The sequence below is a fragment of the Plutella xylostella genome, chromosome 4, assembly GCF_932276165.1.
Source record: "Plutella xylostella chromosome 4, ilPluXylo3.1, whole genome shotgun sequence".
Taxonomy (NCBI): domain Eukaryota; kingdom Metazoa; phylum Arthropoda; class Insecta; order Lepidoptera; family Plutellidae; genus Plutella; species Plutella xylostella.
This window is the reverse complement of record NC_063984.1, coordinates 3,630,140-3,647,873: the sequence shown is the minus strand read 5'-3', so window position 1 is coordinate 3,647,873 and position 17,734 is coordinate 3,630,140. Positions and strand designations below refer to the sequence as shown.

Genomic DNA, 17,734 nt, shown 5'->3' with positions numbered 1-17,734 from the left:
TTTTTTAGAAAACCTGCAAAATTCCACCCGGCATCCTGCCTGCGGTAAATTCCGAAAACTTTCCAAAAAAATTGTAAAAAGGCTGTTTGATTAAACATAAGTAAAATATTTAATGTTGATTAATAAAAATATAGCTATTAATTTTTATCCCCGAGTTTTATTCTGCTACCATGGTCTTCTTGGCTTGTCGATGGCAGACACTACATGACTGTCGATAAAATGACGATAAAATTCCCATCATTATTTTTGAGAAATTAGTTGCAATTACCAGACCTACGGCTAAACAGTAGTTTCATGCGAAATTGGTCGTAGTTACAAGGAGATAAGTGTCACAATCCTATGAATATTCTCTTAGTCTTTGTGTTTCAAATACACAATATACACCACACATAGAAAAATATGGAGATAAAACGATTAGTTGCAATTACCCGCCAGGAGGGGTAATTGCAACTATTTCTGCCTTTGCCGGAACTTTTGGCAATAGCTCTTTATTCTTCAGAGTTTTTCTTTGTCATGATAGTAGAATAAAATCTACATAAAATTTTGACTTTGGCATGATTTTACAGTAATACTATTTCCTTATATATAAAGAATTATCAGATGATGAAGTTACGACTTCAATATTTTTAGTTGCAATTACCGCACTTCACCTTACCTATATAGAGAGGTACTGTAGAGTGGTGGTAGAACAACGCGGACTCGGGTGTGGTAAAAAGGATTCCAACCTGATTTAAAAAAGATTTAGTAGGTAGGTAATTTAAGAAATATTTATTAGTAGGTAGGTTTTTTATTACACCTAACCGTTTATTTTGACTGTAACTGTATATTACTTATTTACAAATAAACTAATTTCATCTTTATTTCTATCTAAGTTGAAAAAAATGAATCCCATTCCATAATTATACCTAGGGCTGGAAATATAATGCATAAAACATAATAAGTAGGTAGGTATATATATATTTAGTTTTAATCAGCTTGCTCTCCAAGCTCATAATGATTTATTGTCTAGAATGAAGAAGCGTTCCTCCCGTGGTTTGTCGGCGGCGGCGGGGCCGAGGTAGCGGCGCCGCAGCTCCAGGTCTGGCGGGCCCGAGATGCCGTCCTTCAGGATGTTGTACGCTTGCTCTATCGTGCTCTCGATCTCCGGCTTCAGTTCCTGCCAAATAAAGCATAATTAATTATTAACATAGCTGCTAGTCTTCCTAATTTCCTATTATAGATTTAAATATAAATTAGTTAGTTCTGCCTCTTTCTTACTTCATGCCATTGATATGACTTTTATTGTAACTACTTAATTAAATTCTAAAAGTACCTAGTAGGTACAGTGTTTTTACTTTTTGCGTAACATATACCTGCCTATCTTCAGTTTTTTTTTGTAAGTAACTTATTTCTGGCAAAAGCGTTGCCTACCTAAGTAGAGGTACACCATGAAAGTATAATAATGTAAATCCTTTTTATCATTATACTTTTTAATGGCTTCCTTATTTTATTTTATTTATTTTTTATTTTATTTTATTTTTGTAGGAAATCTTAACTATATAACAAGAATACATTAATTAAGACTAAGTATAAAATACGTTTAACAAGTTTCCACCTATATCCTTGCTATTAGAAATGAGAGCGACCGACAGTCCCATTCTCAACTCACATCAATTTCACAAATAGTGCACTAACCTCATACAGGAGTGGCGCCCGCCTGGCGCGCTCGGCCAGCGCGGCGTGCAGGTGGTACAGCAGCAGGCCGCGCAGGTAGGCGTCGCCCGCGCCCAGCGCCGCCAGCGTGCGCAGCGCGCCGCGGCATAGCCTCTCCTTCAGCGACAGCCGTTGTTCCGACAGCTCTGTGGGTGCCCGGAATAATGATTGTTAGTTGGTTGCCAAGGAGGATTTATGGAGTCTAATGGTCTAACTCAAGGAATATTAGTATTTATCTTACGAGAAAACGAGAAGGTCTAACCCTATCTAGCCTACTATACTATACTATACTATAAAGGAGTAATTATTATGGTCTGGTCATAAAGTTGTTTTATCCATGATGTTTTATAACTTATCTGGGTCTGCCTTATGTACTTGGAAGTTGATTTTGAAACACAGGATTTCATTTGTTCTTTCATTCATTCTTATTTCCGGTTTTCCATAAAGTTTTAATTACTTCTATGCGGTTTCCGGTTCCGGTCCTTCTATGGGTATGACCTATGTACTTGGAAATTGATTTTGAAACACAGGAATCTATTTGTTCTTTCATTCATTCATATTTCCGGTTCTCCATAAAGTTCTATTTACATGTATGCGGTTTCCGGATCCGGTTTTGCTAGTGCAAAACTCTCTTTCTGATTTTTGTAAATTATGTATATTTATTTAGCTATGATTTTAATTTGTGATAAGTAATTTGAAATGGAATTTAATAAATTTAATATTTTGATATAAAATTATAAGAAGGATCTATCAATTCTGCGCTCGCGACACACTTGACTTGCTTGCGTATCAAGACGTTACCACTTATACCTAGGTGATACGCACACATGTAAATGAAAAAAATATATGAAAATGCCTCCAAATTACAGTAACATTTTTACTACCACGAAATAAGGCCACTAATCCTTCAAATCAACCTAACCTACGTACGTATATTTAAAATATTTTATGAATACCACCGACCAAGAACAAAGACCAATTAGTGGTTACAATACTAGGTTATTAACACGTTCAATTCGTTCTTCGTAAGACTTTGGCATAGCCATTGAAATACCTTGGCAGAGTGGTGCACCAGACCTTCGATTTCTATACGCACACGGCACGCCGCCAAAACAATAAATATTACATTGTGATCGGCCGAACTACCTCAAATTCACACTAAGATTGTATAAAAATTAAGCCAATAAACATATCACAATCACACATCACATTACTTGTCCCATTCATCACACTAAAGGTACACATTCACTGCCAAAGCGTCACGGTTTTGACACTACGCGTGCATAACTCATACGCGTCACATCGGAGTGCAATAATTGGGTGCGAGGTGCAATAAACTACATTTATGAATGGAAGATGGCGGAGATACGCACGGGAGCGGCAGACAGATCCACCTGGCCACGACGTGCGGGCGCGCGTTCCTCGCAGCGGCACCCATGCCGAGCTGGTCAATACTACTGCCCCTCACTACATTATAACCCTCGATTTTATTGACTTGTTGCGCAGTGCACACAGCGAGCCACACTCTATTCTGAACCGCTCTGGCTTTGTATCTCGATCTATCTACATACCTTATTTAAGGTTAATAAATACGATTTCTGTGAATGAAGTGCGCAATTGTCCCAAAATGTGTGACTGAGCAACGGAACAAAGATTATGCGATGCGGAATTATGCAGTACCTGCCTCTACTTATGTATACGCTTCTTATCCGAGCTGAGAATTTGGCATTCTCACACACATTAAGGGCCACTTGCAGAAACATATTAAATCTAGATTTAGTGTTAAATCTCGATTTAGTGTCAAATTTTATATGGACTGACGTTTCTTAAATCGACATTTGACACTAAATCTAGATTTTATTAGTTGGTGCAAGGGGCCCCACACACAACACCCGTGCGCAAATATCTGTCTTTAAACAAATATCTACCCTGGCCGGAGGAAATCGATCTCGAGACCCTCTGAATAACAGTCAGAGTCACTAACCACGGCACCATCCGGACTTAGGTGCTACCTAAGTACCTATATAAGTACCTATGACCTAATTCCGCCACGCTGTCGACGCTCCGAATGGGAAGTCGTAAATCGTAACTGACTCTGTCGTCATATTCACAATAGGTAAATAATATCTAACTTGATATGAGTACAGCATTCGTTATTATGTCAGTAATAGTTATCTAAATTGAAGCCCAATTTACCATCTCATCTCGCATTCTTGAGGGTCAGTTAGACATGGTTACGTGGCCTACCATCCTGCTATGAAGATTAAACATAAAGACCTACCTTACTTAGCCATAATAAGAGTATAAATAACGCTAATTTTGTAACAATTACTCTACTTATTACGACTTATTATGACTCTACTAACTTCGCAGATTACTATCACTCTACCACCCTGGCATAATCACTAAGTAACTACAAGTAACGCTGACCGAAAGCGGAAGAAAATTTGGACACCTCGGGTCACATCATAACAATTGTAACACAAACAACACCACATAAGTATACAAGTAGGGTGCCACTGTGCTACAACTGGCAGTGGCAGTGCGCGGCAGTCGCCTTGGCGCCGCGACCCAGTTGCGCGTCGTTGCGTGCGCGCAACAAATGCAGATTGCACAGGCGCCTAGAGCGCGTGCCCATTGTTCTATACACGTTTCTATAAAAGCGTAGGTACGTAGGTACTTAAATGTTCCGTGGAATAGGTAAGGTGAGGCTACAAAGTTTTGTACAAACTATATAAAATTATGATTATTAAAGGGATTGGATGTTGAATAGGTTGTCATCACTGCATGCTGCTCAAAGGCCTTGTTCCAATATCGCCACAACGCTCACTCTGTATCCTCATTCAAGCACTTCTGCTGGCTACCTTATTAATATTAATATATATATATTTATTGCAAGAAGATAGTTACGTAGTTCAGCAGGCTGGGGGGTAAGTATCACACGTAATTCTATTAATAACTAAACTACTTTATCTGTATAAAAATGTGTTATAAAAATATACCAATTTCAGTAACGTTAATTACCAAGCACTACTTAGAGCATTTTTGAAAACAGTAAATAAAATGTATCCTACATAGGTACCTATCAATTATTTTCCTAAATGTATACGAGTAAGTATCCCAACTGTATTTGCGTCTTATCGACCGCCACAATGAAAATAGACTTCCATTGTGATGTAACTGAAATGTATTAAATGTAAATAGCAATTGGGCAATGGTAGTACATAATGTATCTAGGTAAACATTAAAGTGTTAAGTAGTTAGCTATTGATATTTTTTAGATATACCTACAGGGTTTTGCATAAAGGGTATAACTAAGCGGAAAGGGGGTGACTTAGGGTAATTCTGAACACTTAGGGGGTAATTGACGATTACGGGCCGATGTTGACGATGATGATAATATGTTTTAATATGTAGGGTAATAGGAGCACCTTGAAATAAATAACAAAAACCGCAGTTTGTCCTAGAAACCCTACACCACCTCGAGCAAGGTCTTTCAGTAGAATCTACGTAAGTAAGTAAAGTGACCCTCTACCTACTCAATGAAACATGAGGTCTGATGGCACGGGCGATCCTGCATGTAGAATACGGACAGCATATTATTATATGAAGTATATATATTATGTTGCTCTTACGGTTTCTGTCTCGTAGTTAAAGTGCTAAGTAAGAAGGATGCCTGAGTGTAAGGAAGATGAAAATATGATATTATCAATACTTTTCGTGGGAATTTCGTGTTAAAATGTACAACATTTTTGTTGTGTAATGTTCACTTGTTTTCATTAAGTGCCTACTTCGAGTCATGTTTTAATTTCAGCTGAAAATGCTAACTCTGCTAATCTTCACAATACGTAAATGCTAACTCTATTGATAAACCAACGTATATTTATACGTATACCAAGCTAAACATAGTATACCGTATAGTATAGTATACGGTATACTATGTTTAGGTTGGTATACGTATATACGTTGGTATATCAATAGAAAACCGTTTGGGAAAGGTGATTTTACAGTAAAATCACCTTTCCCAAACGGTGACAAACGACAAACCCTACTCTATGACGCAGAAGGAAGTTAGAAGTTATCCCTCATATTTTCTAAACAGTGATTATAGGTATAAGTACTAAGTACTTATACAATTAGTCAACAACATCGGCTCAACGCCTAGTTTAAGAACTTATTTATTTATGCCAGCCTCAGAACCTCGTACCTTTATAGATTATGGTCTGTCCGACAGCTCCAATTTGTTAGAGGAAAGAAACCAGAAGCTATCAGAGGTAATCTTATAATAGAACAACGCGACGTCTCAGTTTGTACTTCATTGTTCTGTAGAATCTAATTTTAAACTAGCGACATAGAGCTACGGGTTTATTGGCGTTCTTCATGTTTATTTCGCTGTATGATTTATGTTGTCGCAAACTGCCGACAAAGTGGCATTATGTAGGCCAAATTTTTACGGCCACAGCGCAGCAAAATGGGGGGTTATGATTTTACCGCTATGTACGTATGTAGAATTATAGATAGGTCTTATGTTATTAAAAAGTGAGTTAATTCTGTTTTCGCATAAATATACTCTATCTATCTTTGCTAATTACGTTTAATAAGCATCATTTGACAGAGTTTTATAAAGTTATTCAAAGATAGAAATATTAGTTGGATCAAGTTTTTGTAACAACATTGTAAAAAAAACTAAACTTATTTCAAGTAAAATTTATTATGACAGGAACTTTGTTAAATAAGTACTTAGGTACTTATTAATAAATCTGCATAAATTTACTTGAGTAGGTATAAGTAAGTACTTATTTGTAAAATGAGTTCATAATTTAATATGATTTTATAGAATAGAATTAAATAAACGAATGTTCATGAGCAACTCTTAATTTATAGTTCACCGCAACAATCATTAACAGAACGTCATAAGCCATAATACATTGTAGGAATAACTAAGATACTTTTGTAACTAATTTGTAAGTATACATATAAAGTATCTTTACAAATAATCTCTTACCATGCCAGCGCAGTCCGTCCTTCTCGCCGAGCAGCCAGATCAGCCGACACTCGATGTCCAACACTATCTGATTCGTCTTCGGAATGAATTTGGTTATCCGTTCCAGCAGAAACTTCTCTAATCCATCGACGTCCTCCAGGTCCACAGTTGACACTAAACTGCCGAGAGCTCTTTGTACATCGGCAACGTTGCTAGCGGGGACTTGTAGGTCGCACTCCATGCAGCGCCAGGGCGCGGCGGCCTGCAGCGGGCGCGCGGGCAGCAGCAGCCCCCCGCACTCCGCCTGGAAGCACTTGAGCGCCGCCAGCAGCGTGCCGCGCTCGAAGGGGTCGGCGCAGCGCGCGCACGCGCACAGGAAGTGCTTGGTCTTGGCGAGGTGCACGCGCCGCGCCGGCGTGCCCCACAGCAGCCCCGTGTAGCACGTGCACAGCTCCGCGCCCGCCGGGATCGCCTTCACCGCTATCACTATCATGTGGAAGTCACTGTTGAACGCGTGCCGAGTGTTCGGGACACAGTCGTGGTTCATCAAACTCGCTACCGGGTATAAACCTCTCTTGTGCATGTCCCCTTCGCCGTACTGATTCGATATTTGGTACGCGTTTGCGTCAAGAACACAGGAAGCCAGAATCATTAGCTTTTCTTCTTCTTTAGGAATGTCGAAGTATTTACTGAGATCCCTCACTTCATTTCCATGGGGAGGCTGAAAGTGTGCCTGTAGCGAACACAAGAATTGCCGACTCTTTTCATCGAGGAGCAGGGCCCTTATTGAAGTAAGCGCTCTCGATAGCAGCGTATCGTCGACTTCCTCGATGGGTACTTTATTGGGCCAGCGCGTAATGAGGGCACAGTCATTGTGATGCGCCGTTGAACTCTGACACTCTTCGGAACACAATAACAAACTACACTTTGGACACTTGAAGGAAGTTTGGTCATTTATTTTGGAACAGACGGTGCATCCTCGGTGTATGTTGGTCCCGGAGCGCGGTCCGCAGAGCAGCGGGTGGTCCACAAACAGCACCTGGCCCGGCGCGATGTCCCGGACGGCGAGCAGGCCGCGGCCGCCCAGTGCGGACTCGCCGGCGACCCACGCGGCCGCGCCGGGCGCCGGGTCCCAGCCCTGCCCGAGGTGCTCCTGTATGAGCGCCGACAATTGCTCCATCGGCAACATCCTGCCGCGGCTCCGCTCTCCGCACTGCACTCAGTTCCCGATACAAATATAAACATCGGCTGTGATAACGCAGATACTCAGTTGACATTTGATAAATTACATGGCCAAAAGCGAGTTAGATGCTCCGTAATTAAACACACTGCGAGCACAGAGGGAAGTCGTTACAGATGAATTTCACTTCGCGTTAGCTGCCAACCACTCGTATTTTATAATTAATGAATGTTGTCAACGTTTGATAATTATAGTTTCTTTCTAATCCAGGTGGTAGGTGGTGGCCGGTGCGCCGGGCGTGGACTGTGAGAGACGAAGCCGTGACATGTGGGAAATGTTTGCTACAAGCCGGTAGATTGCTATTTTTAAATTCACTGAGACTTGTTTAAAATTTGTGCATAAGCCCAGGTAGACGCTGTGTACACATTCTAGCAAATCGAGTAAACTGATATTATTTACGTAGGTATAGTGAATAATAAAACAATGGCTGACAGGAAAATATTGAAACAATAACAATTTGTTATTGCACAACCAAGGTGCTATCTAAGTATTTATGCAGCATATACTTAGAACTTTTTCATGTATTACATAGGTTACCATATTGTTAATTTAAGAGAAGGTCGGTAATAAAAAGGACTATAAATTAAAACTTACTTTTTAACTATAACTTTAATTATTGCCCCAGGTTCTCCCTGGTTGCCTGAAAGAGATCGCTCTTAACGATAATGATGTTTCTAGCTAAACAATTTATGACCGGCCTACAGCCATTTGAGCATTTACATTTTACGAACTAGTTTAATGTAAGTACATACTTAAGTTCTCTTACGAATTAGATACGATACCTTTGCCTACCTCATTTCTGAAGCGATCCTTCTGAGAAACCCCGAGCGTAAATAGCTTTTTCAGCAATGACCTAGACACGTAGGTAAGTACTTCCGAGTACTGTTTATATTATTTGATTGTAGGTATAATTATGTTTCTAAAACTAGACGACCGAAAAAATACTGGCTGGTCTGTTTCAGACTTCAGATTAAAATGTATTAGTTTTACTTCAAAGGAGTGCCTCGCTGATCTGTCGCTATTATTATTTAGTCGCGAAATACTAATTGGTTTTTGGCTGTAAGTTTGAGTGTTCTGGTTAGAAGTATCCAAAATTATCTTTAACTAAGCAGGTAACACACACACATAGTGAAGCAGTCAGTATACGAAGTGAAAAGATAGATTTTCAAGATCAGGTTGCTCTACAAGCACATTATGTGTTACAGAGGACCTAAGTACTTGCAGGAGTGATACGAAGTTTCGGAGAATTGTCATGACATGATCGGTCGGTATACGTGTAAATTCGATTACCGCAATAGCGCTTCGAAATATAGTTTTTTTAAAGAAGTGATGTTCATGGTCAGGAAATATACACTTAGATTTATTTAATCCACTAAAGGTATACTATACTATAGGTACATAAGTGAGTGACTTATATTAGCAGTAGATATAGGAAAAATCAAATATACACATTACTAAATTGCAAGTTTTTAAATGTACCTAGTACTCTACATACTTACTTACTTGTTTTAAATGTATGTAACTCTACATATAATTGGGTTCAATTATCAAATCTCAGATTCAGATAATGCGGAAGCGCGAAACAACAAAACTAGACTATGTCTATCTCTGTCGCTACACTGGCGGCGAGTAGCTCCAGCACTGCAGGTAGCAGGACTCTTCACGCCCCCGATATCACGTACAACAGCAGCGCCCACAATGGAAACCCGAGCCGCCCTTTGTGCCAGTACCGGCCTGGTTCGACAACCTGACCAGTCTCTGTGACCACTCCACCTAAGTGGACGCTTCACCTGCCAGTACCAATCCTTAAAACTAAATGTGTGACGTGAAAACTTCAACAGAACAATCCTGGTGCAAAATTGTCCGTGACGAACCGATCACAGTGCCCTCTGCACTATGCAGACAGTGTACGACTACTATGAAGACGACTGCCCCTGGTATTACTTCGATAGCTCCTACAAAACCTTACTCGGCGGTTGCCTCATAGTTTTCGGTAGGTTTCACCAAGTGGCCCAATATGGAAGTTGTGAGATCTGGCATGATATCGTTGGCGGTGTGTTGCAGGTACGTTCGGGGTGCTGCTCAACGGTTGGCTGTTCGCCACATTCATCCACAGTCACCTCCTGACCCTGAGGAGCCACATACTAGTGCTTAACCTTTGTACGGCGTCACTTGCCAGAAACCTGCTGGCATTTCCATTCGCGAGCTCATCAGCATTAGCCAAGAGGTAACGAATTTCGGAAACATTTATAACAGTCTAACATAATTTTCGACTAATTAATCATATCGTAAATGATTGCTACAACGCATCACTTCTAATTTCCAGATGGCTATTCGGGTCGTCATGCTGCCAGTTGTATGCATTCGTGAATCAGTTTATTGGTGTATTTCAAATGGTGGCACTGGTCGTTATTTCCTTGGAAAGATATTTTCAAGTTAAAGGCTTTAAATATGGCAAGTATTATTTAATAACTGAAACCTCAATTTTTACACAAATGTACGGTCAGCTGCATAAGTATCTATGCACTTCTGTACCTTGTTGAATTGACGAACCGTCAATGTTTCAATTAATTGATAGGCGGTTTCAGATTAAAAAGGTACAAAAGTGTACAGAATTATGCTTATAAGTTTGTACTTATGCAGCTGACTGCACCTTTCATTTCAAGAATGAAGGCCTGAAAAATTCCCTCTTCCAGAGCAAGAGATGAGCCTGTTCTTCCACTGGCTGCTGGTGGGCGTGTGCTGGGCGGCGGCGGTGGTGCTCGCCACGCCGCCGCTGTTCGGCTACGGGGTCTACTCGTGTGACGTCACCAGCACTGTCTGCACCTTCCTCTGGCCCTCGCTGCTCTCCGGTGCCAAGCAGCTCGGCTTCAGCATACTTTTACTTATACTCGGTGGCTTATTACCTATTTTCATTATGTAAGTATGCAAGATAATTGTGGATTTTAATCGTTATCATCATCAGCCGATAGGCCTCCATTTCTGGATAATGGCTCTACCAAGTTCTGTAACAATTCTCTTTTCTCTGACTGCGTCATGCAGCTACTACAGCTGAGGTTGAGGGGTCCGGAGAACGTAATTAACCCAATATTTGCGTCATCGTTGTGTGCATTCGATGACTCGACAACTTCAACGCCGATTGTATACTGCTACGCAGCCTTTAGCAACTTCATTAGTGCCTGATGTGTTCAATATTATGTGCCTTTATTTCAGTAATTGATAAAATGTCATCCTCATTCATCAATCCCATTTATTTTTCAGATTTTACTTCATTATCAGGACAATACCGCTAGAAAAGAGATACTACAAAGGGGAACAACAAAAAGACTTCCGTAGTCTTACTAAGGTGAGAAACTAATAATATAATCCTGCATCACACACATTTGCAACAGTACGCTGACTAGGAAGTACTTTTGGAGCATCTTCATCTGTACCTAATACAGAAGAGACCAGAGAATGAAACACAGATCCAGAAGCTTAACTGCCAGTTTCAATAACTCTATCTACCGATGACTGGTAGTTACTTTCATACTATTTTAAAAGTTAGAAACTGTAAAAATGTAATGAAAGTAACTAACCCGTAATCGGTAATTAGAGTCATTGAAACTGGCAGTAATTATACCACAAACGCTATTCCAGACTCTGCACGGGGTGTGCGTGACGACGCTGGTCCTGTGGCTGCCGTCGGCCGTGCTGGCGGCGTGGCAGTGGGCGCCGCTGCTGGTGTACGGCTACCGGCTGCACGTGCCGCCCGCCCTCGCCGTCGTCGCGCCCGCTGCTGCTGAGGTAGGGCTTGGATTTGAGGAACTTTTGCTGAGTTGCAGACAGGAACCTTAAGCTAATGTCGACATTAAATCAATGTGTCTCTTTCTACCCATATACTGTCAAATCAAGGCAGCAATACATTTAAGGACGACATTAACTTAAAGTTCATTTCTGCAAGTCAGTGTTCGTATTATACATATATAGGTACAAGGCATTAGAATCGTGGCTGGGGGAAAGCATCATGTTACCACCGACTCGTTGGTAAGATGCTGATTGTTACTTGAGAAAGCTCTATACAGTGCGGTGGGTTAGCATAGGTAGCGGATGTTGATTTATATTGGTGAACTTTAATCAGGGAACCGGTAGTGGCTGGATGAGGATATTGAGAGTTGTGGTGCTTCTTCTTGTAGGCCCATCACCGCCCATGGATGTGTAATGTGTGCTGATTTGGTATAATACAATCACTTCCAAGAAATTACTTTATCATACAATCAGTAAAACAATTTAGCAAGTGCCAATAAATTTCATATTGAATTAAAGTCTGTATAAAAACACCTTGCGCAATCAATTGCTTGTTTGCCAAAAACAAAACGATTAAATCAGTCTCAATCTGCGAGGTCAAAATAATTGTAGACCTCTCTTTTCTGTGTCTTTATTGATTCCTTGATTTATTATGATTCAGGCGGCAACGAGCGTCCCTGTACTATGCTATCTGCTGGGAAACGAGCGACTCCGAGCAGCCCTGCTGGGCCGCATGAGGAAACACTACGCACTGCTGCGGCCTGATAAAGCGAAGCGATTCCACCGAGCATAGGAGCGTCTCGTGGTACCGGCCATTGGATCACCGTTTGCAAAGAAAATGAAGAACATCCGGCCGGACATAATCTAATCCCGCGCTGGCGGGAAGCTGGATGGCTGGTGTGGGTCAAAGACTAAGTTATCAAGAAGACAGGAGCTTTAAATTAATTAAAGTATTTTTTATCAATTACTGAGTTTGTTTCCTTTATGTACCTACGAAAATCGTAAGTTGTTCGCGATTTTACATAAATACGCAGCACAGATGGAATGTTCAAAGAACCATTAATAATAATAATCTGAAATATTTTAATTTATATGTAGAGTTGACAAATATTAATATGAGTAAGTACGTATGTATACTCAAGGATTTTCACGGAGCTGGTGTATGCAAACAGATGCGAATGACGCCATCACATGCCCACGCTCAGTTACACCTCGCATCTTCAATTAATTACCTGAAATTTATGGAACCAATCTTTTTCATGGCCGCGGAAATTAAATCATTGCGAAAGAAAAAATACTAAGTTCTTTAAATATGTATAAAGAATGGGCATAAAATAATTTATGTTTCTTCTTCCTACTTTTATACCCACTGATATAACAGGTTCTGAAGTACAAAATTTTTATTGAAGTTCAGAAAGTACTTAGTGCATTTTTTTACTGAACTCAATAATTTAACATAATAAAGTAACCTCAGTGAGCTTGGATTTGGTTCCTCTTGGCGAGTAGTTTATTTATTTACTGTTGTTCAATCATTTATTCAAGGTTATAATATAAATTAACATTTAACTAATGAAGCCTAACCTAATTGTAAATAAAATTATGAAAACTGAACTAAAAGATAAAATTTTACAAATTCAAAGTATTCGCCTCAATCTTTTAGTTCAGTTTTCATAACTTTATTTACTTATTTATTTTATTTTAGGAAAACTTAAAGCACAATTAACGACCGAACGATAACCCCATCGAATTTTGGTTTTTCTATGATTCGTCTTGACTACTTTAAATGCTAGATAGTAAACCAGGTTCTGTGATGGTAAGCAGGTAAGATTTAACCTTTGACGTTTGCACACATGTACATGAGATGTAAATGGAATATTACAACTACACTGCGCAGCGGACACAAAGCGGTTAACCAGACCGGAACATAACTTGACTTAAGGAACGAGAGAATACACCTATATTATGTAGCTACTCAAGTATAAACTGTAATGTAATCCTGTAATTGTGTGGCGCTGAGTCGAGGCTCGAGCGCGAGGCTGCGGCTGCAAGTGTACTCCGATCATTTTCAGAGATCAGCCGGCCACGCATGCGCCCTGGCTTCCATCATTTCATTGACCGTACAACTTTTCACTCTGAGCCCGGATAATTAAGGTCCATTTTTCTTCTATTTATATCCGCGAATCTGGTTATCCTGTTGCGTTGTGTTTGTCAACATAAAGTGAGTCAGAGAATTGATTTTGCTAGTCAGTTTTGATGGAGGTGTACTTCCTGCCGCCATCCATCAGATTTTTCTTAAAAGATTCATCATCCCAGAAGAGTATTAGTGACAAATTGTGTTTATTTACCTATTTTGCTGGCGCTCTTTATTTTAATTGTTAAACATCTCTGCTATTTCGAAAACTGAAAATGTAATATCTCCTCCTACGCACTTTGATCCAAGCAGCTTTCAGAAATCTATTGCGTTGCGGCGAATTTCCTTACAAAGGGCATGAGAGTACTCAAAGTTTTCGATATTTTTATGTCTTTTGATATTTTGGTTTCTCTCAGCTATTTTGTAATGTCACCGGCTGAACGTTGTTCCTGGGATATTTACAATGAAGGCTCACAACAACTATTGGGATATGGACTTTACATCACAGGTATCCATATTTGTTTTGTAATAATTTTATTGCGTCACCACATCTCAGTGCTAATTAATCAATACCAACTTTACGAAATATTATGATTCGATGATACTCGCAATAATAATTAACTAAAAATAATGCATTTAGTAATTTCATAAGTATACTAACCCAACTATTCTTCTCTCTCAATCTAACATCCCCAACATTCTCTCCGCAGGGGTGTTCTCTCTCTTCATGAGCGCGCTGGTGGTGGCGGCGCTGGTGAAGAGTTCTCTGACGGAGGAGCGCAGCTTCCTGGGACTCCGCACCGTCTGCGCCGCCGGGCTGGTCCGCTCCTGGGTCTTCGGCTTTCTCTTCAGCGGAGCTTCGGCTATTAGTGGCAGGTATGGACCTTAACACATGAAGTTATGGACCTTAACACATTAAGTTATGGACCTTAACACACGTAACACCATACGTTTGTTAGAAGTTATTATTATTATTATTACATTATTTGTATTTCAGGTGGTTATTTAACCCAGACATTTGCCCTATCTTTGGATTCTTCAAGCAGTTTGCGAGTGTGTACCAGATCGAAGCCGTCACCCACCTGTGCATCGAGAGATACGTCCACGCCAAATACGTTAAGAATGGTAAGGCACAACCCTATTTAAATAACTAATTTAATATCTATCTTCTTACTTTTGCATATGCGATGTGAATATCTAACCAGGCACTGCGGTTCTCTTGTAACGCTACCTTTAATACTTGTTGGTTATACAATGCAGCTTGAAAAGTACCCCTTCCTTTATTTAAAGGAATATTTAGACTATTGTTAAGTGGTAATGCACGGTAATTAGCACGCGTTAGGAATAAAAATATTACTTACGTCTATGTAACTAATGTAAATATGTATTCTATACCACTAAAACTAAAAACTAGGTCAAATGCTAAGTAGATACTTACTTCGATAGGTACGAGTAATAATTTTATATTTATGCACTCTTTCAGGCTGGGAAATGACGAAGTACCACTACGTGCTTTTCAACTTCCTGTGCTGGACCTTCGCCTTCGTCTACTCCCTGCTGCCGTTCATCTTCGGAGGCACCTACGCTCTGGACTTCACCTGCGCTTCCTGCGCCCTGGACCTGGTCTTGCCAACGAACTATGGGAAATATCTAATGGCTACGCTCTTGTTCTTCCAAAGCGTGAAACCTGTTCTTTTCATGTAAGTTATACAATACCTATGTTAATGTTGTGTTAACGTAAAGGAACTTTAAGCTAATGTCGACATTTGTCTCTTTCTGTCCGAATACTACTGTCAAAACAGTCGACTTTGTGCCATTCTTGAAGTACCAACTTACTCATTTATACATTGCCTGTTGTATATTTTCAGGGGCTACATGCTGTACCACGCCATTGCAATTGAACAGAAGTGTTTCGATAAAGAAGAACACCGCAACCAGCTGCTATTTACTCAGGTACATCATGAGTTCATTACTTGTATGAATGTAACTTTATTTTTAAATTACTTCCAATACTTAAGAAAAATATTTTTATAATTTATCTTAAAAATTCTACTAACACTCACCCATATTCTGATAAATTTTATCAGGATAAAACTGCAGTATTTAATCTTCCTGCTCAAAGAGCCAGCTATAGTGACTTATCAACTGTACCTTCAATATACCTTCGGCGCACCCTTGCAATTCAGCGACTGACAACTATTCTAATCGGCTAATCCTTTCACCATCGCCACACCCTACCCTAGCTGTGTTTAAGTCAGTGCGCGCTCATATAATCATCGTCACCATATTTCAAGACGACGTTGACGACTCTCGCAAACTAACGTAACTCTCGTTAACTAATCATCTTCACAATAATTCCAGACGACGGTGAAGCTGACCCTCGCGGCAGTGGCTTGCTGGACTCCCGTTTTCCTGGCGACGGCCTGGGCGGTGGTGCCTCAGCTGTGGGGGGCGCCGGCGCCGCAGCCCCCGCGCGCGCTCGCCTTGGCCGCTGCCTTCGGATCTGAGGTATGCTGATTGTGCTGTCAGTGTAAGCTAGGATTTTAGAGTATTTTATTTTTAAAGTAGGTAACTATTCCTTAGGCTGAAATCAACAACCGCACGCAGTTTCTGCGATGTAGTCCGTCTGTTATCAGTTATCAGTCTTATCTGTATAGGCACTTGCATATTATTATACCATGGGCTCTTGCTAAACGAAGTTTCGGAGAGCTGTCATGCAATAAAAAATATTGTGTAGCCGTAGTAATAAATAAGCAATGTAGAGCAGCAAAAACTCAATTCGTTCCCATGATTTACATAAGTTTGTAAAACATTTGGCTCTAATTCGTAATTTTATAACTTTTCAGCTGAACCCTGGAGCGATTGCTTTGACCATCTTGTGCAGCAACGAGCAGGTGCGCCAGGCGACCCGCGGCCTCTTCGGCAAACCGGCCCATCTCAAGGACGACTAAATTATTAAAATAATCATAAAAAATATTCTATCCTTACCGTAGTGGAATGCAATTCTTGTGATAGAAATAGATGAATAAAACAAAGAAATATATTATATTTGACTCCAGTCAAGTTTATATATACTTATAGTTATATTTATTTATGTACAATGGTATCGTATTACATACGATGGCAAGAATAATAACAATATAAAGATACAACAAAATTTGTACGAAGAATTATCAGCACGCCGTTACTGTTTGGAAATATCTAAGTCAGTCCGTATTTATAGATGCTACTACAAGTAAATATTCTACTCAAAGATATAGGTAATATATGTATGAACACAAAATGATAAATTAACAAGTAGAATATTTAAAAAGATTTTTGGTAACTTTTTGTGTACTTAGTTGCTTAATTATGATTCTTACGATACGACGATAAAAATAATGCACACACAAGCTAAATCAATTCTGCTTGATAAGTATACAGTGGTTGGACCTCATCATCATCGTCGCAAGCATTGGTCCGCAATAAGGCCATTATGAACTGTGACTGTTTCATGTACACCATCATCATCATCAACCTATAATTGTCCACTGCTGGACATATTATGTAGTAGGCCTCTTACAAGGAGCGCTATCAACGCTCTTTCAATGTACATAGGTGCACAGAAATAAACTTATGCTATTACAATATAGTGTGTTAAATTATGAACTAAAACTAGTAATTAACACTATACAAAATAGGCTTCATATTATTATCATTATCAATTGGTTGCAGTTCTTATTTGTTTGAGGCCCCAGTGTGACACTATGAACGTTTGACTATATTACACGTAACTTCACTAAACTATAGGAAATCATAATTGAACCCACATTATTAGCACTAAAGTTCGATTCACACACTTTGTTTATGTTCCTTGGAATGAGTCGCAGTTACGTTGAACAGTTCACATTCATCCTTGTCT

The 17,734-nt window shown here is 39.8% G+C and overlaps 3 protein-coding genes across 5 annotated transcripts; 2 read left to right on the top strand and 1 right to left on the bottom strand.

Annotated features, from left to right (window-relative positions):
• Positions 1–869: 869 nt before the first annotated feature.
• Positions 870–8,329, bottom strand: LOC105383723 (SET domain-containing protein SmydA-8). Its single transcript, XM_011553818.3, has 3 exons — positions 6,698–8,329; positions 1,675–1,838; positions 870–1,156 (listed from the first exon to the last, which is right to left on the bottom strand). Exons 1-3 carry the CDS (start codon positions 7,863–7,865, stop codon positions 989–991), a joined length of 1,500 nt encoding a protein of 499 aa, XP_011552120.3. The 5' UTR covers positions 7,866–8,329; the 3' UTR covers positions 870–988.
• A 1,049-nt stretch (positions 8,330–9,378) lies between these two features.
• LOC105383724 (visual pigment-like receptor peropsin) lies at positions 9,379–12,669 on the top strand. The gene is made up of 7 exons (XM_011553819.3): positions 9,379–9,909; positions 9,981–10,143; positions 10,243–10,370; positions 10,613–10,835; positions 11,178–11,262; positions 11,556–11,702; positions 12,364–12,669. The coding sequence occupies exons 1-7, from the start codon at positions 9,813–9,815 to the stop codon at positions 12,493–12,495; spliced, it is 975 nt and encodes a 324-aa protein (XP_011552121.3). The 5' UTR covers positions 9,379–9,812; the 3' UTR covers positions 12,496–12,669.
• An 866-nt stretch (positions 12,670–13,535) lies between these two features.
• LOC105383697 (rhodopsin, GQ-coupled) lies at positions 13,536–16,891 on the top strand. 3 transcript variants are annotated; one of them, XM_011553790.3, is made up of 8 exons: positions 13,536–13,853; positions 14,250–14,341; positions 14,544–14,709; positions 14,831–14,958; positions 15,317–15,533; positions 15,702–15,786; positions 16,195–16,341; positions 16,680–16,891. In XM_011553790.3, the coding sequence occupies exons 2-8, from the start codon at positions 14,260–14,262 to the stop codon at positions 16,782–16,784; spliced, it is 930 nt and encodes a 309-aa protein (XP_011552092.3). In that variant the 5' UTR covers positions 13,536–13,853; positions 14,250–14,259; the 3' UTR covers positions 16,785–16,891. The 3 variants fall into 3 exon arrangements, with proteins under 3 accessions (XP_011552092.3, XP_037976941.2, XP_011552091.3); XM_038121013.2 differs by having other exon boundaries at positions 13,540–13,853; positions 14,146–14,341; XM_011553789.3 differs by lacking the exon at positions 13,536–13,853 and having other exon boundaries at positions 13,931–14,341.
• Positions 16,892–17,734: the final 843 nt, after the last annotated feature.